The following is a 17,505-nucleotide window of genomic DNA, read 5'->3' as shown; positions in this document are numbered from 1 at the left end:
GCTCAACAGAACCGAAGTGACCCATGCCCAGACCAGAAGTGGCCTCTGGCCTCAGAGGGTGGGCAACCCCACCTGGGAGCCCAGCAGGCTTCCTGGGCTCGAGTGGGTGGGGCAAACGCCCTCCACTCATCTCCTGCTCCTCCTGTCCTGGAGAGCCCCTCCTGCAAGCCTCCTGGCCTCCCTCCTATGTCCCCAGGACCCACTCAGCCTGTAGTGGGCTTCCGAGGGTGGGGATCTGCTTGGGAACTTAGCAGGCTCCCTGGGCCTTAGTGGGTGGGGCAAACGCCCTCCGCTCCTCTCCTGCTCCTTCTATACTGGAGTGTCCCACCTACCTGCCTCTCCTGATCTCCCTGGCCTCCCTCCTAGGCCCCCAGGGCCCACGCAGCCTGGAGTGAGCTTTGGAGAGTGGGAGATCGACCTGGGAGCTTAGGACCCCAGTGGGTGGAGCAAACGCCCTCCACTCTTCTCCCACTCCTCCGGTCCTGGAGGGCCCCTCCTGCCTGCCTCTGTTGTTCTCCTGGATTCCCTTCTATGCCCCCAGGACTAACCCAGCCCGGAGGGGACCTCTGAGGGCGTAGGACCCGGCCTGAGAGCTGGCCGACTTCCTCAGTGGATTGGGCAGGGAAATGCTGGGCCTGCTCCCCCCTGATCCAAGCCCCTGAGGGTCCCCCCAGGTATGGGAACCCCTCCCCCACTCTCAGCCACCCTTCAGGCATCGGTCCTGTCTAGCCTCCACTTCTCCTCCCCCCTCAGTCCCCCCACGCTCTACTGGTTCGCTTGGGAGTTCTTCCCGTCTCCTTGGGCATAGGGGTCCCCCACCAGTGTCCAGCAGGAACCCTAGTTATGGGGAGATGAGAACTCTGCCTCTTCCCACACACCGCCATCTTGGGATCTTCCCGGACCGGGGCACGAACCCGTGTCCCCTGCATCGGCAGGCGGACTCTCAACCACTGCGCCACCAGGGAAGCCCACCCCCCCATGCCATTTAATAAGGGACTTGAGCATCCATGGATTTTAGTAACCCGGAACCGATCCCCCAGGATACCTAGGGATGACTATATGTATGTTTAGCTATTTTAAGTAACTTGGGATTTATAGCTACCTTCTGTTGATCAGCATTTGAAGCATTTCATATATATCATTCTAGTCAATCTTGCCAAACATTCTATGCAATAAAAACTACTGTTTGACTGATGAGGAAACTGAGGCTCAAGGTCACTTAGGGGTGGCATATCCAAGGTTTAAACCCAGCATTGTGTACACCCACAGCCCCCATTCTTAACCACTAATCTATAAACTAAGAAATCATCCATCTTTCTCGTTATATAATAAAATAATAGTCCTGTTTTCAAAGAATATTTTCTTTAATGCACTGAGTTTCTTTTCTGATTAGAAGTTCTCTGCCCTTCAAATGAATAATTGAGCTGTGAATTTTGATTTGCAAATTCATGTGTGGTAAGAAAAGTTCAATATTCTATAAGCTGAAAAGTTTCAGGGGTAGCTTGTTTTTCCTATTTTACTGATGGTTAGTAAATCTTTTTTATCCCCTCTAATCACCAATGTAGTTAGAAAATAAAAATTGATTGGTTCTTTCCATCCAAACAGAAGTTCTGAGAACAGCACTTGGGGAGTGAGTCATGATTTATTGCTTCTCTAGGGACAAGTGTTGCTGGAGAAAAGACCATTACCTTGCCAACGACTGGCAATATTTCTGCAAGACCAAAAAACAAAGTAGTGAATATGATAGCTGTAAAGTAGCAGCAAATGGAGACATTTTGCACATATTTACTGTGATCCAAGGGATTAAAAACTTACGCTCCAAATGCTAGAAATATGGTTAAAATTACTTCTCACCATGCAGTGATAATCACACACAGAATAGTATGTGGGGCAATATTTGGAGACAAGATGAGTAAAAGAATAACTATATTTTTATGTCATACTTTCTCTGCAAATAAGGAAATAATTAGATATTCTGATTAAAAAACTAATGCCAACAAGAAATATCCAGGCCTAGGTATAGCTGCTAGGTTATTGTTTCTACTGGGAATTGAACAAGGAGTATTTTTTTCTTTGAATACATCATTAATGGTAATTTCCAAAGTAGTTCTAGTTTGGTTAATGAAACATTTGACGCTTTTTAGCTTCTGGAATTTTTAACTTTCTATTTTAAATAAATAGATGCCCATTGGTAACAAACTTGAAATATTTCTGTATTGGTAATATGGCTTGTCATGTTAATGGGGGTTTTGTTCATGTTTTGAGGGGTTGCATAAATCAAGGGTTAGGTTAGGAAGGAAAGGGCTCGCTAGTCTTGCCCTCTTTTGAGAAGAGCTTTGTAGAATGGGAGTTATACTTGTCTTTGGCCACTCTGTCTTTTTTTAGTTCTTTCAAGGAACCTATTGTTTTCTGCCTCAGGGCCTTTTCACTTGCCACTGAAGTTTAGGAACTATCTCCAGCTACTCCTTCCCACCTCAATCAATCTCTTCTAATTTTGCTAGACCCTAGTTTAATGTCTTCTCTTCAGAGAGGCTTACTGTGACTTTTCTAAAGTAGACTCCCTTATATCATTTCTGATTATATCCACTTTTTTTTACTTGGTCATGCTTGTTACAGTTTTCATTATTATCTTTATTTGTTTATTGAATGTTATCTAACTCTCAAGGCAGGGATCATGCCTATTACATTCACCTGCATAGATCCAGCAACTTTTTGACATTTAGTAGGTGCCCAATAAATATTGTTAAATGAATAAATGATGGTAAGAATACCTCTGAAGGAAAAGAAGGAAATTCTTGCTCAAGGGGGCGATGCTAGACTGGCAAAGCAATTATAATGTAGGGAATAATAAACTGATACTGGGAAAAGGTGGCCAGTGGAGTAGTTAGAATGTGCTACACTCACATTGAGCAGCTGGGAACAAATTGTAAACAAAATGAGAGTGGAGAGTGTTGAGAATAGCGTTGGTAATGTTTTATTGGCGATGACTAGAAATTTTGTTATTTCAAGAAAGAGGGATTCTGTATGTGCTTAAAATACACTGTGTTGAACTGTAGCTATTTTGTCTAAGCATTATGTTACCAATGGAAGGTATGGGACATAATTTTATATATCTTTATATTTGCTATAGTCGCCAGCTATGTCTTACTCTTGGGTGGCACTCAATAGATGATTGTGGGATACACATTGCCTGAATGAAAAATGAATTACAAAGATTTATCCACTGAAAAGAGAAGCTTAATTTTTTATTTTAGCTTAAGACAGGTGTGTGAATTATAAATATCTAGGGTATATTATACATCAGGGCACATATCTTCTTACACTAGCATATACTTCCTTTTACTTGTAGCCCAATGCAGTGGTCGTGGCTGTGAGTTTCTCTGTGATTCTGACAGGCTCAGCATATGACAAGATTGCTGGCGCCGTCCAGGTAGCAGGTGGGAAGAGAAATAGCATGGACAGGACACTGTCTGTCAACTGCCTTGCCCCACAAATGACACGTCACTTTTGCTCACATCCCCTCGGCAAAAGCTAAGCATTTGCTTCCTCTCCCTTAAATGCAAGAGGCTGAGCAATGTAGTTATCTCACCTTCATACACACTGGAAGACATTTCACAAAGTTACTAACATCTCTAGTGACGTTAGTTGTGACTTTTATTTTCAACTTTAAGCTGTTAAGTATGTTCTGAAGTAAGTATAAATTGAGTTTATAATCAGGTAAAGACTTATAAAGATAAAAAAAGCTTGAAACTCAGTATGAGAGCCAGCTGAGTATCCTCCCTCTGGAGTTTCAGACAGGTTGGGGCACTTACTATGGTATAAGTTCCAATATGTCCTTGTATCTTAGGAGCTTCTTCAGGTGCTTGCCAAAGTGACAGAAAATCCACTGAGCACAGCGTAAGGAGGACCCTTCTCTATGCATGGGTGATTTGGATATGATATTTATCAATGTGATCACCTGGATTACTTTGGCTGATCTGGCTGGCTTGGAGGATTTTCCATTCTTCCCTCGCTGTTCCATGTTTCCTTTCCAAAACCTTTCCCTTTGTCAAAGAGAGGAGTGTTTTCTACTAGCAAAAGTGGGAAAGCAACAAAAGAAAAGATATTCCTTGTTATAACCTGTTAAAAAGCTATTCTTCAGTAAAACTTCAGTAAAACTACTTGTGCATGAAGATGAAGGTGTAGATTGAAAATTCATCATATACAATATGGATGAAGTCTAACTGATGATTTAATAAGAGCTAATATTGATAGCTCTATGCAGACATGTAATATGTTCACTGCCCTTTTTAAAGAGCATGAAAGACAGAAGGAATAAGCACTGTGAGAAGACTATGACACCTCCCATCCTACACATTTGATTCCATATTTTATCCCTGGTCTCCACTCTGAGCTGTTAGAGGTATTTCTGCTGCTAAGATCCTTTTCAACACTCACCACTGGCTTCAAAGTCCAAGTCTTTCATTTCCTTGCCCCATACTTATTTTCTGTTTCATTGCATGCTACTTTCTTGCACTTGTCTTGCTAAAGCCTCCACCATGGCTATTTAATATTTAAAGGCTGGGATCACTTTGCAGGTTTTAGTTTAAAGGTAACCATAGCACACACACACACATTCATTATTAATAGCAGAGATGTACTGTAAGTTCTTGGGAATCTTCTTTCGTTTTGATGTTAGTTTCATATGAGTGCTGCTGTCACTAGAATTAAGCTCTGGTATTGCTCTATGGAAAGTGGACTAATGCAGTAACCAGGGAACCAGAATTATGTGAACAGCTTGTTATGTGGATGGGACCATGCTAAAAAGGGAGATGAAGCCAGAAAATGACAGGTCACGGAAAGTCCGATTTCGGATCGCGTCATCTCATAGTGGGCGAGTTCTGAAAGAGGTATATGAAGATGGGCGACCGGCAGGCTCTCTGGATTCTGAATGTGCCAGTATCTGTGGCATAGATGGACTCAGTGAGTCTGATGGACAGCAGAATGGCCACATAGGATCGGAAGGGGACGAGCAGGAGAATGACCAGGATAACTTGCTGGTGTTAGCAAGGGCTGCCAGCGAGAAGGGGTTTGGTACAAGAAGAGTCAACATTTTAAGCAAAAATGGCACAGTCAGAGGTGTTAAATATAAAGTCAGTGCTGGACAAGCTCTATTTAACAATTTGACCAAAGTATTAGAGGTAAGTCACTGTACTTTGTCCTTCCTGATCTTTGTTTCTAATTCACCATCTCAACACCTCTCTGTTCTCCAGTTTAAAGCAAACCTCTCTTATTCATGATTCCTACGTACTTCATGAGTCACTTCTACATCTAGGATATTGTCTCAACAGCCATTGATTAAAAATAAGGTCATATGCTTAGCAAACTAGATTGACCTCTCAAAGCCAAATTCCTAACATTTAAGTAGTCGTCTTCTAGGGCGTAATGACTAAAACAATATATCTGTTTCTTAGCCAAGGAAGGGAAGAAGACAAACTGTAGTCTTCAAAGCATTTGAGCAAAGCTTAGGAGTTAATTTCTGGTTAATCATCCTTAAGATACCAATTTAGCATTTATCATCACTTGTATAGATATTTAAACCAGAAAAGGCTGAATACTGCATTCAGTGGAGTTGGATTCAGCTGGAATGTTATGTAACTATAAAGGCTTCCTCCCATTCCTGGGGAGGTTGCAGATTTCATTTGAGGTGCATTTCTCCATTAATTTGCTTAAGAACTCTAGAGCAGCACTTGAAAAAGTTATTCTATAAATGTACAGATTGAGATCCAGATTTTATAATAAAAAATTAGCCCTTAAGATATGATAGATTCTGCGCAATAATGTAGGAATGTATTATTCAGGTCCTGGGCCTTTGACAGTGATCTTATGTTAAGTTTTTGAAATTGCCTGGAAGCATTGGTGAAATGATTTTCTGTTAAAAACAGGCATCATTATTTCAGGAATGGAATTCATAATCACTACCGTTAAGATAGCAAGCCAGTATTTTTCATTGTAATACCATTTTATATTATTCTCAATATTTAAATAAAATGATCTCTTGTGATCAATTATTCAATGCCTTGACATTATATAACAACACAGGAGTAGTGGGGATTTTAACCAAAGACACTTATTTTTCATTTAAAGGAAGTATTTGGAAAAGTCACATCATGAGGATTTAGAAAAGAAATCAAAGGATAAAAACAGTTAAAAGCAAAGGTTTTTTTCATTTATAGAATTTACCCGTGAAGGATTTCACAGATTAGGGGAGAGGGTTGAGAACCAAAAATCAGAAACTGATGACTATGTTTTACTAGGTTGGAAGCAATCCTGTGTGGATTTCTAGTCATTAGGTTGAGTTCATCTTAGTGGCCTCTGTGTTTCACCCAATGCAGACATTGTTATTGCTAAAGTGTAGACCAAGACTCTGTAACAATTGTTTAAAAATGTTTGCATTCTTGTGATTAATTTAGCTTGTCATGATTTCAATTGCTGTATGATTTGGAGGATTATTTACAAAACTGCTGTACCAATTTTAGTACTTAGATTTGAACTTGTTGTTCAAATCTCTCAAGAAACCTATCATTTATGAGTAAAGATCTTAAATCTTAAATCTTCAAAACCTATGAGAGAAGAACTTTTCCTCCCTATGGCTTTATCCTGATACTGCTATAAATTCACAAGGAGGAAATAGAAGAACTTCCAAAGTCCAAATTTAGTACTAGATTAGGTTACAATATTTACTTATATTTTTATGCATAATTCCATCCCACCCTTTTTTGGAGAAAAAAATCTGTCATTTTCTAGTAATTTAACCTCATTCCATTTACCCCATGCTTTAAGAAAACAATAATGGTTCCTAGCAGAGGTCCCTCAAAGTCTGAGATTTAATCAGTTTCTTTTGGTCATTCTTTTTTTTAAATAATTATACAGTAATCAGCACATTGTAGGTGTTCACAGATTTGGGCCATCATCGTTAGTGTTCATCATCATTATCATTGCCATCATTGTCATGGGAATATTCTCCCATCTCTCCAGGATAAAATGTTAAAGGAGCTCCTACCTTGAATCAGGCTGCCAGCTACACTATTCTAAGGGGCTCCATTCACATCACTGTGTGAGCAGCACCGCTTGGAGTTGTGCAGTGCAATCTACACAGCGTTATGTTGAGAGCTGACTTGGATACTTGCTGCTTGCTAAGAGATGTGTATGTCATAACGGATGGCAAATATCTTAGGCATATGTCTTAGGATGACCGAGTAGGTCACACCAACAGGCATCTCACAGTACAGTAGCAGAGAATCCCCAGGGGGGTAAAAGCAGAAGTTACCATTCAATTACTCCCCTAAGTGTGATATAGGGGCCAGATGTGACTCTTCCCTGGATCTCTGTATATTTTCCGAATTCCTTGGAAAGTAAGCAGCAAACTTAACTAGATGTAACTGTACTGTAGCAATTTCCCTCAGTGAGGAAAAGTGAGGAGTCAGGAGTCATTTCTTGGATATTTGATTAAGGTTCCAATGCACAGCCCATCTTATTGAAGAAAGGAACTGTGATTGAAGAAACAGTCAAGTTTTTCTTCCCTTTTTAGGTTATACAATCTTAAAGCACTCAATCTGAAACTTGAGAGGGAGCCCTAAATACAAATAATATCTTTCAAAGGCCCTGTAAATCACTTTGCTTCCTCTCTATTAGTTTTCCATTATGTTCTTGCTGTCTCATAAAACATTGGCATGTGCTTTGCAAAAATTTCAACTGTGCAGAGAATAATCATTGCAATTATTTGCTCCAAACGTTTACACTTCTTAGCAGCACTTATTTAGAAAGTTGTCTGTAAAAGGGACATTAGAACAAATTTTCATTTCGTTTGTCAATTAATTTACCCTATAGAATTCTGGGTAATTGAGAATGTACAGTATTAATCAAGGTTTTGAAGGGTACTGATGGGCCAGGAGAGAAAAGGTCACCTGGATGATCAGGTGGCCCTTATAGACTGTGGTTCATTGGTGAATCACTCAAGAGCGTGGAGCTGGTCTAAGTTATGGCTTTTCAGATGCCTGACTTTTTCATTTTTCTCAGAGATGACAAGAATGTAATGCTTAAGAGAGGCCAATTTGGAAATCTGAAAACCTAGACTCTAGTCATGGCCTGGAAATGGGCATGTATTAGAAACTGTTTAGGTTGTTCTTACATACAGTAAAGAGAATTATTGACCTAGATGTAAAAGGAAATTTTAATAAAAAATATTCCTTAGTGTTCAATGTTTAATGAGGAAAATGAAGAAGATATGTATTGATCTATGATTTTTTTTTTCTGATCAGGGTGGATCACCAGGAGGGTATTTCCTGAGCCAAAGATAAATACAGGTATACTGATAGGCATGTTTCCTATTGGTACCCTAATTTATCCATCACTAGTTTGTTTAGAAACAGGCCCAGAAATCTTACCATTATTCTCTGATATAGGTGTTCTTTTTTAGTTCTCTTTAAGAAATTGTGCTGTAATGATGTTTCTATCTGACAATAATTTTACCCATTATTTGAAAATTTTAGAGATTTTTTTATTTTAAAAAATTATTCCTTTTTATCTCATGCAAGACAAGTTGCAAAACGACTGCATAGCTCATAGCTCTCCACCCAGTTCACATGATTGAATCTGAGATACACCTTGCTCTTAGCAGCAACATTATTTCCAAAGTCTCTTGGGGGGGTCAATGATACAGACAATTAAGGTCATTAATGTTTTCTAATTTATTTTTACGAGATTACATTTCAGATGGTAATCTTTTCTTGACCTTATCCTCAAACTTTGTAAGCATACTCTGTTAGAATCACGTACTATAACTTCCATAATTTTAGTTTTCCCTCTCTTTCTACAAATTTAACATTACTGTATTAGAGAAAAATAGATGCAAAGAAGGAAGGTAATTACAGCACATACCATAATTTGCTGGCTCCTTTCTAAGAACTCGAATTAGACATTAACCTCCATCTGTGTATGTACATGCACACCTCTGGCCATGTGCTCCTATTTATGAACATTCTAACATTTCAAGACAAATAAAATAAAAATAATAATGCACTTGCAGAACAATTTACATTATGCAAATGGTTTTACAGACATTATTTTACTTAATTGTACCCCAAATTTTGTGAAATAAACAGGATATTATTATGATGATGATGTCTGTTTTAAAATAACTGAATATCAGGGAAATTAATTGTTTGGCCCAAAGCTAGAATTCTGCCTTTTGCTGTTTTGGCTTTGTTCGTTTTTAAAAGTATAATGCTCTATGCTCTATAAAATTCCCAACTTTCCCTTTTGAAATGTTATAATAATAACAAACATGAAGATTTACAAGACTAAATATATCATGTTATGGTATTATCTGGTCTTTTGAAACTTCAACATTTGGTTAGCAGATTTCAAAATCTATCATTTATTGAATGTTCAATCTTCACCTAGGGGAGGTTTTTCTGCAGTTAAATGGCTTCTATCCAGTTTTAAATTATACTTTTAAAATTTATCAAAACATCATTTCTATAACATCATTTGATTGAATTGTCATGAGATTGGAGGAGTTGAGACTGCAGGGGGATGGCTAGGTTCACTCAAGGAAGACAGCTGCTCAGCTTTGCTCACTGACCTTAGCATGCAGCCATTAATCTGTATTAACAGAAGTTTCAGGTCATACTTCTTATCCATCTCTGGTTCACTGAATCTAGCTTTGGTAATAAGATAATATTCCAGAAAAAAGGAAGCGATACTCTTGACTCTTTAGTCCCAGTGGTTTATGTGTACCACTCTGGAAAAACAACAGCAAGAATGATAGTAAACACTGCTTAAGTACTTCCTGAATGCCAGGCACTGTTCTCATTATTTATGTGCATTGACATTTATTCCTCATAGCAACTCTATAAGGTAGTATCATTATTAATCAATTAATTACAATTTGAGCTCTTTTCTATATATGAAACATTAAGTTGTAGGATTTAAAATCACATTTATCCAGGGAAATTCTTATGCAATAGTCTATCAAAGCAAGCATTTACTAATGGAATATTGCCTTCTTAGCTTAGTAGGCAAGAAATTCTAGGATTTTTTGATACAATTTCAAACAATGCAGAAAGCTACATTAAGAAATTAGGTGACGTTATCCAAGAAGCAGAAAAAAGCACCAAAAAATAAGTTGGTACTACTGCTATATTATTTGTGTACAATTAAAGAATTGTTGTAAACTACAGAGTTACTGTGACCACCTTCCACATACCATCACTTTGCTACTCTTTATCACAGCATTTGACATTGATACTAATTAGGACCTCAATAAATATTCTTACTTTGAGTTAATGAATTCAGTGACATTCTCTTAGTGGTTATTTCCTTCTTTTCCATCTCTTTATCTTTGGAGATTTCCTGTATTGAATAGGAATAGAGTTTGCATGGTGAAGTATTGGTAGCTTGTTCCAATCAATTATTTCTGATGTGAGTTATCTTTAATATTCATTCAATCATTTATTTAATAACCATTTACTGCATATCTATTATGGAGCAGGCACTATGCTAGATAAGGTGAGGAATAAAACCCAATTCCAGCCTTCATGGAATATTCAGTAGTGTATAATGAGTGGTTGTGTAAAGTGATTCCTGGAAGAATTCAGATACCACACTTGACTTTGTTTCCCATCTCTAGAGAATTCCCCTCCTCTGTTTTCTTGTTGGCCTATCATAGCCTCTGCCACCCATTTTTCACTTCTCCAATGCTTATATTTTTCTCGGTTTTAGTCTTTCTCTTGTTAGACCATCATTATATTAGATTCCTTTCTTCAGCCTCTCTTGCTTTCTTTCTAATGTTGTTCTGATCTGGGCCCAAGAACTGAAAGGTAATCTGTTCCCAAGATTACCTACAAGTCCCCTAAAGTCAGGAATGGTGACTCTGACCATTAGCACTCACTTATCCAAGTCTTGTGAATCTTATTAAAATTTTCTCTCCTTAGTGCAAGAAATATCTAAATTGGAATATATCTCATTTTTGTCAACTTATCAGAATTCTTGTATCATCATGACATTTAAATTTGTGGAAGCTTTGTTTTAATTGCTTGAAGATAAATCCCATGAATCTATCTTAATTCTGACTTTAGAACAACATGCTGAGCAAACCCACAGATTCCACAAGATGACTTGAAACAACTTAATGAACTCTACTGGCAGACCATGATTACCACATAATTAGGGAATTAGCACCCAAAGTTTCCAAACTTCGTGAAAACAGTATAAGAGTAGGACTAGACAAATATCCTCTGCCTGGCCTATTCATGCTTGTAGATTTCTGATCATTCTCCTAAATCCAGTATTCTGAATATTGTATAAAGCAATATAAACATTTACTAGTCTATAAATTGACACACTATAAAAAATATACCAATCCCTCAATCATTATTGCCTGGAAGGAATTTTCAAAATGATACACAGAATAAAATACCATCCAAAAATTTTTGGTTAAGGAAATTTTATTTATGTGTACAGATCTATTCAACTAAGAATTTGGATCTCTTTGCTTAATTTTATTTTTTTAATAATTCATTATCTCACCTAACTGCTGACAAATTTTTTTTTAACATCTTTATGGGAGTATAATTGCTTTAAAATGTTGTGTTAGTTGCTGCTGTATAACAAAGTGAATCAGGTATATGTATACATATATATCCCCATATCTCCTCCCTCTTGCGTCTCCCTCCCACCCTCTCTATCTCACCCCTCTACGTGGTCACAAAGCACAGAGCTGATCTCCCCGTGCTATGCAGTTGCTTCCCACTAGCTATCTGTTTTACATTTGGTAGTGTATATATGTCCATGCCACTCTCTCACTTCATCCCAGCTTACACTTCCCCCTCCCCATGTCCTCAAGTCCATTCTCTACGTCTGCATCATTATTCCTGTCCTGACCCTAGGTTCTTCAGAACCTTTTTTTTTTTTTTAGATTCCACATCTATGGGTTAGTATATGGTCTTTGTTTTTCTCTTTCTGACTTACTTCACACTGTATGACAGTCTCTAGGTCCATCCACCTCATTACAAATAATTCAATTTCGCTTCTTTTTATGGCTGAGTAATATTCCATTGTATATATGTGCCACTTCTTCTTTATCCATTCATCTGTTGATGGACACTTAGGTTGCTTCCATGTCCTGACTATTATAAATAGTGTTTCAGCGAACATTGTGGTAGATGACTCTTTTTGAATTATGGTTTTCTCAGGGTATATGCCCAGTAGTGGGATTGCTGGGTCGTATGGTAGTTCTATTTTTAGTTTTTTAAGGAACCTTCATATTGTTCTTCTTAGTGGCTGTATCAATTTACATTCCCACCAACAGTGCAAGAGGGTTCCTTTCCTCCACACCCTCTCCAGCATTTATTGTTTGTAGACTTTTTGATGATGGCCATTCTGACCAGTGTGAGGTGGCACATCATTGTAGTTTTGATTTACATTTCTCTAATGATTAGTGATGTTGAGCATCCTTTTGTGTGTTTGTTGGCAACCTGTATATTTTCTTTGGAGAAATGTCTATTTAGGTCTTCTGCCCATTTTTGGATTGGGTTGTTTGTTTTTTTGTTATTGAGCTGCATGAGCTGCTTGTATATTTTAGAGATTAATCCTTTATCAGTTGTTTCGTTTGCAAATATATTCTCCCATTCTGAGGCTTGTCTTCTCATCTTGTTTATGTTTTCCTTTGCTGTGCAAAAGCTTTTAAGTTTCATTGGGTCCCATTTGTTTATTTTTGTTTTTATTTCCATTTCTCTAGGAGGTGGGTCAAAAGGGATCTTGCTGTGATTTATGTCATAAAGTGTTCTGCCTGTTTTCCTCTAAGAGTTTTATAGTTTCTGGCCTTACATTTAGGTCTTTAATCCATTTTGAGTTTATTTTTGTGTGTGGTGTTAGAGAGTGTTCTAATTTCATTCTTTTCGATGTAGCTGTCCAGTTTTCCCAGCACCACTTACTGAAGACGCTATCTTTTCTCCGTTGTATACTTTTGCCTCCTTTATCAAAGATAAGGTGACCATATGTGTGTGGGTTTATCTCTGCACTTTCTATCCTGTTCCATTGGTCTGTATTTCTGTTTTTGTGCCAGTAACATACTGTCTTGATTACTGTAGCTTTGTAGTACAGTCTGAAGACTGGGAGCCTGATTCCTCCAGCTCCGTTTTTCTTTCTGAAGATTGCTTTGGCTATTCAGGGTCTTTTGTGTTTCCATACAAATTGTGAAATTTTTTGTTCTAGTTCTGTGAAAAATGCCATTGGTAGTTTGATAGAGATTGCATTGAATCTGTAGATTGCTTTGGGTAGTATAGTCATTTTCACAATATTGATTCTTCCAATCGAAGAACATGGTATATCTGTCCTGCTGTTTGTGTCATCTTTAATTTCTTTCAATAGTGTGTTATCGTATTCTGCATACAGGTCTTTTGTCTCCTTAGGTAGGTTTATTCCTAGGTATTTTATTCTTTTTCTTGCAGTAGTAAATGGGAGTGTTTCCTTAACTTCTCTATCAGATTTTTCATCATTAGTGTATAGGAATGCAAGAGTTTTCTGTGCATTGATTTTGTATCCTGCTACTTTGCCAAATTCATTGATTAGCTCTAATAGTTTTCTGATAGTGTCTTTAGGATTCTCTATGTATAGTGTAATGTCATCTGCAAGCAACGACAGCTTTACTTCTTCTTTTCCAATTTGTATTCCTTTTATTTATTTTTCATCTCTGATTGCTGTGGCTAACACTTCCAAAACTATGATGAATAACAGTGGTGAGATTGGGCAACCTTGTCTTGTTCCTGATCTTAGTGGAAATGGTTTCAGTTTTTCACCATTGAGAATGATGTTGGCTGTGGGTTTGTCATATATGGCCTTTATTATGTTGAGGTAAGTTCCCTCTATGCCTACTTTCTGGAGGGCTTTTATCATAAATGGTGTTGAATTTTGTTGACAGCTTTTTCTGCATCTATTTAGGTGATCATATAGTTTTTCTCCTTCAGTTTGTTAATATGGTGTATCACATTGATTGATTTGCATGTATTGAAGAATCCTTGCATTCCTGGGATAAACCCCACTTGATCATGGTGTATGATCCCGTTAATGTGCTGTTGGATTCTATTTGCTAGTATTTTGTTGAGGATTTTTGCATCTATGTTCATCAGTGATATTGGGCTGTAGGGTTCTTTCTTTGTGACATGTCTGGTTTTGGTATCAGGGTGATGGTGGCCTCGTAGGATGAGTTTGGGAGTGTTCCTCCCTCTGCTATATTTTGGAAGAGTTTGAGAAGGATAGGTGTTAACTCTTCTCTAAATGTTTGATAGAATTTGCCTGTGAAGCCATCTGGTCCTGGGCTTTTGTTTGTTGGAAGATTTTTAATCACAGTTTCAATTTCAGTGCTTGTGACTGGTCTGTTTATATTTTCTATTCCTTCGTGGTTCAGTCATGGAAGGATGTGCTTTTCTACGAATCTGTCCATTTCTTCCAGGTTGTCCGTTTTTTTGACATATAGTTGCTTGTAGTAATCTCTCATGATCCTTTGTATTTCTGCAGTGTCAGTTGTTTCTTCTCCTTTTTCATTTCTAATTCTATTGATTTGAATCTTCTTACTTTTTTTCTTGATGAATGTGGCCAGTGGTTTATCAATTTTGTTTATCTTCTCAAAGAACCAGGTTTTAATTTTATTGATCTTTGCTATCGTTTCTTTCCTTTGTTTTTCATTTATTTCTGATCTGATCTTTATGATTTCTTTCCTTTTCCTAACTTTGAGGTTTTCTTATTCTTCTTTCTCTGATTGCTTTAAGTGTAAGGTTAGGTTGTTTATTTGAGATGTTTCTTGTTTCTTGAGGTAAGATTGTATTGCTATGAACTTACCTCTTAGAATTGCTTTTGCTGCATCCCATAGCTTTTGAGTCATTGTGTTTTCATTGCCATTTGTTTCTAGGTATTTTTTGATTTCCTCTTTGATTTCTTCAGTGATATCTTGGTTATTTAATAACACAATGTTTAGCTTCAATGTGTTTGTATTTTTTACAGATTTTTTTTCCTGTAATTGATATCTAGTCTCATAGCGTTGTGGCCAGAAAAGATACTTGATATGGTTTCAGTTTTCTTAAATTTACCAAGGCTTGATTTGTGACCCAAGATATGATCTATCCTGGAGAATGTTCCATGAGCACTTGAGAAGAATGCGCATTCTGTTGTTTTCGGGTGGAGTGTCCAATAATATCAATTAAGTCCATCTCGTTTAATGCATCATTTAAAGCTTGTGTTTCCTTATTTATTTTCATTTGGGATGTCTGTCCATTGGTGAGAGTGGGGTGTTAAAGTCCTCTACTATGATTGTGTTACTGTCAATTTCCTCTTTTATGGCTGTTAGCATTTGCCTGTGTATTGAGGTGCTCCTATGTTAGGTGCATAAATATTTACAATTGTTATATCTTCTTGTTGGATTAATCCCTTAATCATTATATACTGTCCTTCTTTGTCTCCTGTAATAGTCTTTATTTTAAAGTCTATTTTGTCTGATATGAGAATTGCTACTCCAGCTTTCTTTTGATTTCCATTTGCATGGAATATCTTTTTCCATCCCCTCACTTTCACTCTGTATGTGTCCCTAGGTCTGAATTGTGTCTCTTGTAGACAGCATATATACGGGTCTTGTTTTTGTGTCCATTCAGCCAGTCTGTCTTTTTTTTGGAGCATTTAATCCATTTACATTTAAGGTAGTTATCGATATGTATGTTCCTATTACCATTTTCTTTGTTGTTTTGGGTTTGTTATTGTAGGTCTTTTCCTTCTCTTGTGTTTCCTGCCTGGAGAAGTTCCTTAAGCATTTGTTGTAATGCTGGTTTGGTGGTGCTGGATTCTCTTAGGTGTTGCTTGTCTGTAAAAATTTTAATTTCTCTGTTGAATCTGAATGAGATTCTTGCTGGGTAGAGTAATCTTGGTTGTAGGTTTTTGCCTTTCATCATGTTAAATATGTCCTGCCACTCCCTTCTGGCTTGCTGCTGAAAGATCAGCTGTTAACCTTATGGGGATTCCCTTGTATGTTATTTGTTGCTTTTCCGTTGCTGCTTTTAATTTTTTTTCTTTGTATTTAATTTTTGATAGTTTGATTAATATGTGTTTTGGCGTGTTTCTCCTTGGATGGGACTCTCTGTGCTTCCTGTAGTTGACTATTGCCTTTCCCATATTAGGGAAGTTTTCAATTATAATCTCTTCAAATATTTTTTCAGTCCCTTTTTTTCTCTTCTTTTCTGAGACCCTTAGAATTCGAATGTTGGTGTGCTTAATGTGTCCCAGAGGTCTCTGAGACTGTCCTCAGTTCTTTTCATTTTTTTTTCTTTATTCTGCTCTGCAGTAGTTATTTCCACTATTTTATCTTCCAGGTCACTTATCCGTTCTTCTGCCTCAGTTATTCTGCTATTTATTCCTTCTAGAGAGTTTTAAATTTCATTTATTGTGTTGTTCATCATTGTTTGTTTGCTCTTTAGTTCCTCTAGGTCCTTGTTAAACGTTTCTTGTATTTTCTCCATTCTATTTCCAAGATTTTGGATCATGTTTACTAACAGTACTCTGAATTCTTTTTCAGGTAGACTGCGTATTACCTCTTCATTTGTTTGGTCTAGTGGGTTTTTACCTTCTTCCTTCATCTACTGTGTATTTCTCTGTCTTCTCATTTTGCTTAACTTACTGTGTTGGGGGTCTCCTTTTCACAGGCTGCAGGTTTGTAGTTCCCAGTGTTTTTGGTGTCTGTCCCCAGTGGCTAAGGTTGGTTCAGTGGGTTGTGTAGGCTTCCTGGTGCAGGGGACTGGTGCCTGTGTTCTGGTGGATGAGGCTGGATCTTGTCTTTCTGGTGAGCAGGACTATGTCCGGTGGTGTGTTTTGGGGTGTCTGTGAACTTATTATGATTTTAAACAGCCTCTCTGCTAATGGGTGGGGTTGTGTTCCTGTGTTGCTAGCTGTTTGGCATAGGGTGTCCTATGTAGCTTGCTGGTCATTGAGTGGAGCTGGGTCTTAGCATTGAGATGGAGATCTCTGGGAGACCATTTGCCATTTGATATTACATGGGGCTGGGAGGCCTCTGGCAGACCAATGTCCTGAACTCAGCTCTCCCACCTCAGAGACTCAGGCCTGACACCCAGCCAGAGCACCAAGACCCTGTCAGCCACATGGCTCAGAAGAAAAGGAAGAGAAAGAAAGAAAGAAAAAAGTACAATAAAGTTATTAAAATGAAAAAAAATTATTAAAAATAAAAAAGTAATAAGAAAAAGCACGAAGAGAGCAACCAAACCAAAAAACAAATCCACCAATGATTAAAAGCTATACAAAAAATCCAAGGAAAAACCCCCAAACAAACAAACAGAGAAAGAATGGACAGACAGAACCCTAGGACAAATGATAATGTCAAAGACAAAATCACACAAAGAAGCATACACATATACACTCACAAAAAGAGAAAATGGAAAGAAAATTATATATATATATATAATTTTA

At 37.7% G+C, this 17,505-nt stretch overlaps 1 protein-coding gene across 5 annotated transcripts in view; it reads left to right on the top strand.

Annotated features, from left to right (window-relative positions):
- Positions 1 to 17,505, top strand: part of GRXCR1 (glutaredoxin and cysteine rich domain containing 1) — a 313,061-nt gene that overhangs the window by 190,462 nt on the left and 105,094 nt on the right. The window contains exon 1 of one of the 5 annotated variants that reach the window (XM_024731758.1): positions 4,788 to 5,180. The exons of the other annotated variants lie outside the window; for them this stretch is intronic. Within the exon in view, the coding sequence (XP_024587526.1) occupies positions 4,797 to 5,180 (384 nt within the window). The 5' untranslated portion in view covers positions 4,788 to 4,796. Of the gene's footprint in view, positions 1 to 4,787; positions 5,181 to 17,505 lie in introns of those variants that run through there. 5 annotated transcript variants of the gene reach the window in all.

The sequence above is a fragment of the Neophocaena asiaeorientalis genome, unplaced genomic scaffold, assembly GCF_003031525.2.
Source record: "Neophocaena asiaeorientalis asiaeorientalis breed wild unplaced genomic scaffold, Neophocaena_asiaeorientalis_V1.1 scaffold39, whole genome shotgun sequence".
In the NCBI taxonomy this organism is placed as follows: Eukaryota; Metazoa; Chordata; class Mammalia; order Artiodactyla; family Phocoenidae; genus Neophocaena; species Neophocaena asiaeorientalis.
This window is presented reverse-complemented; position numbering and strand designations above follow the sequence as displayed.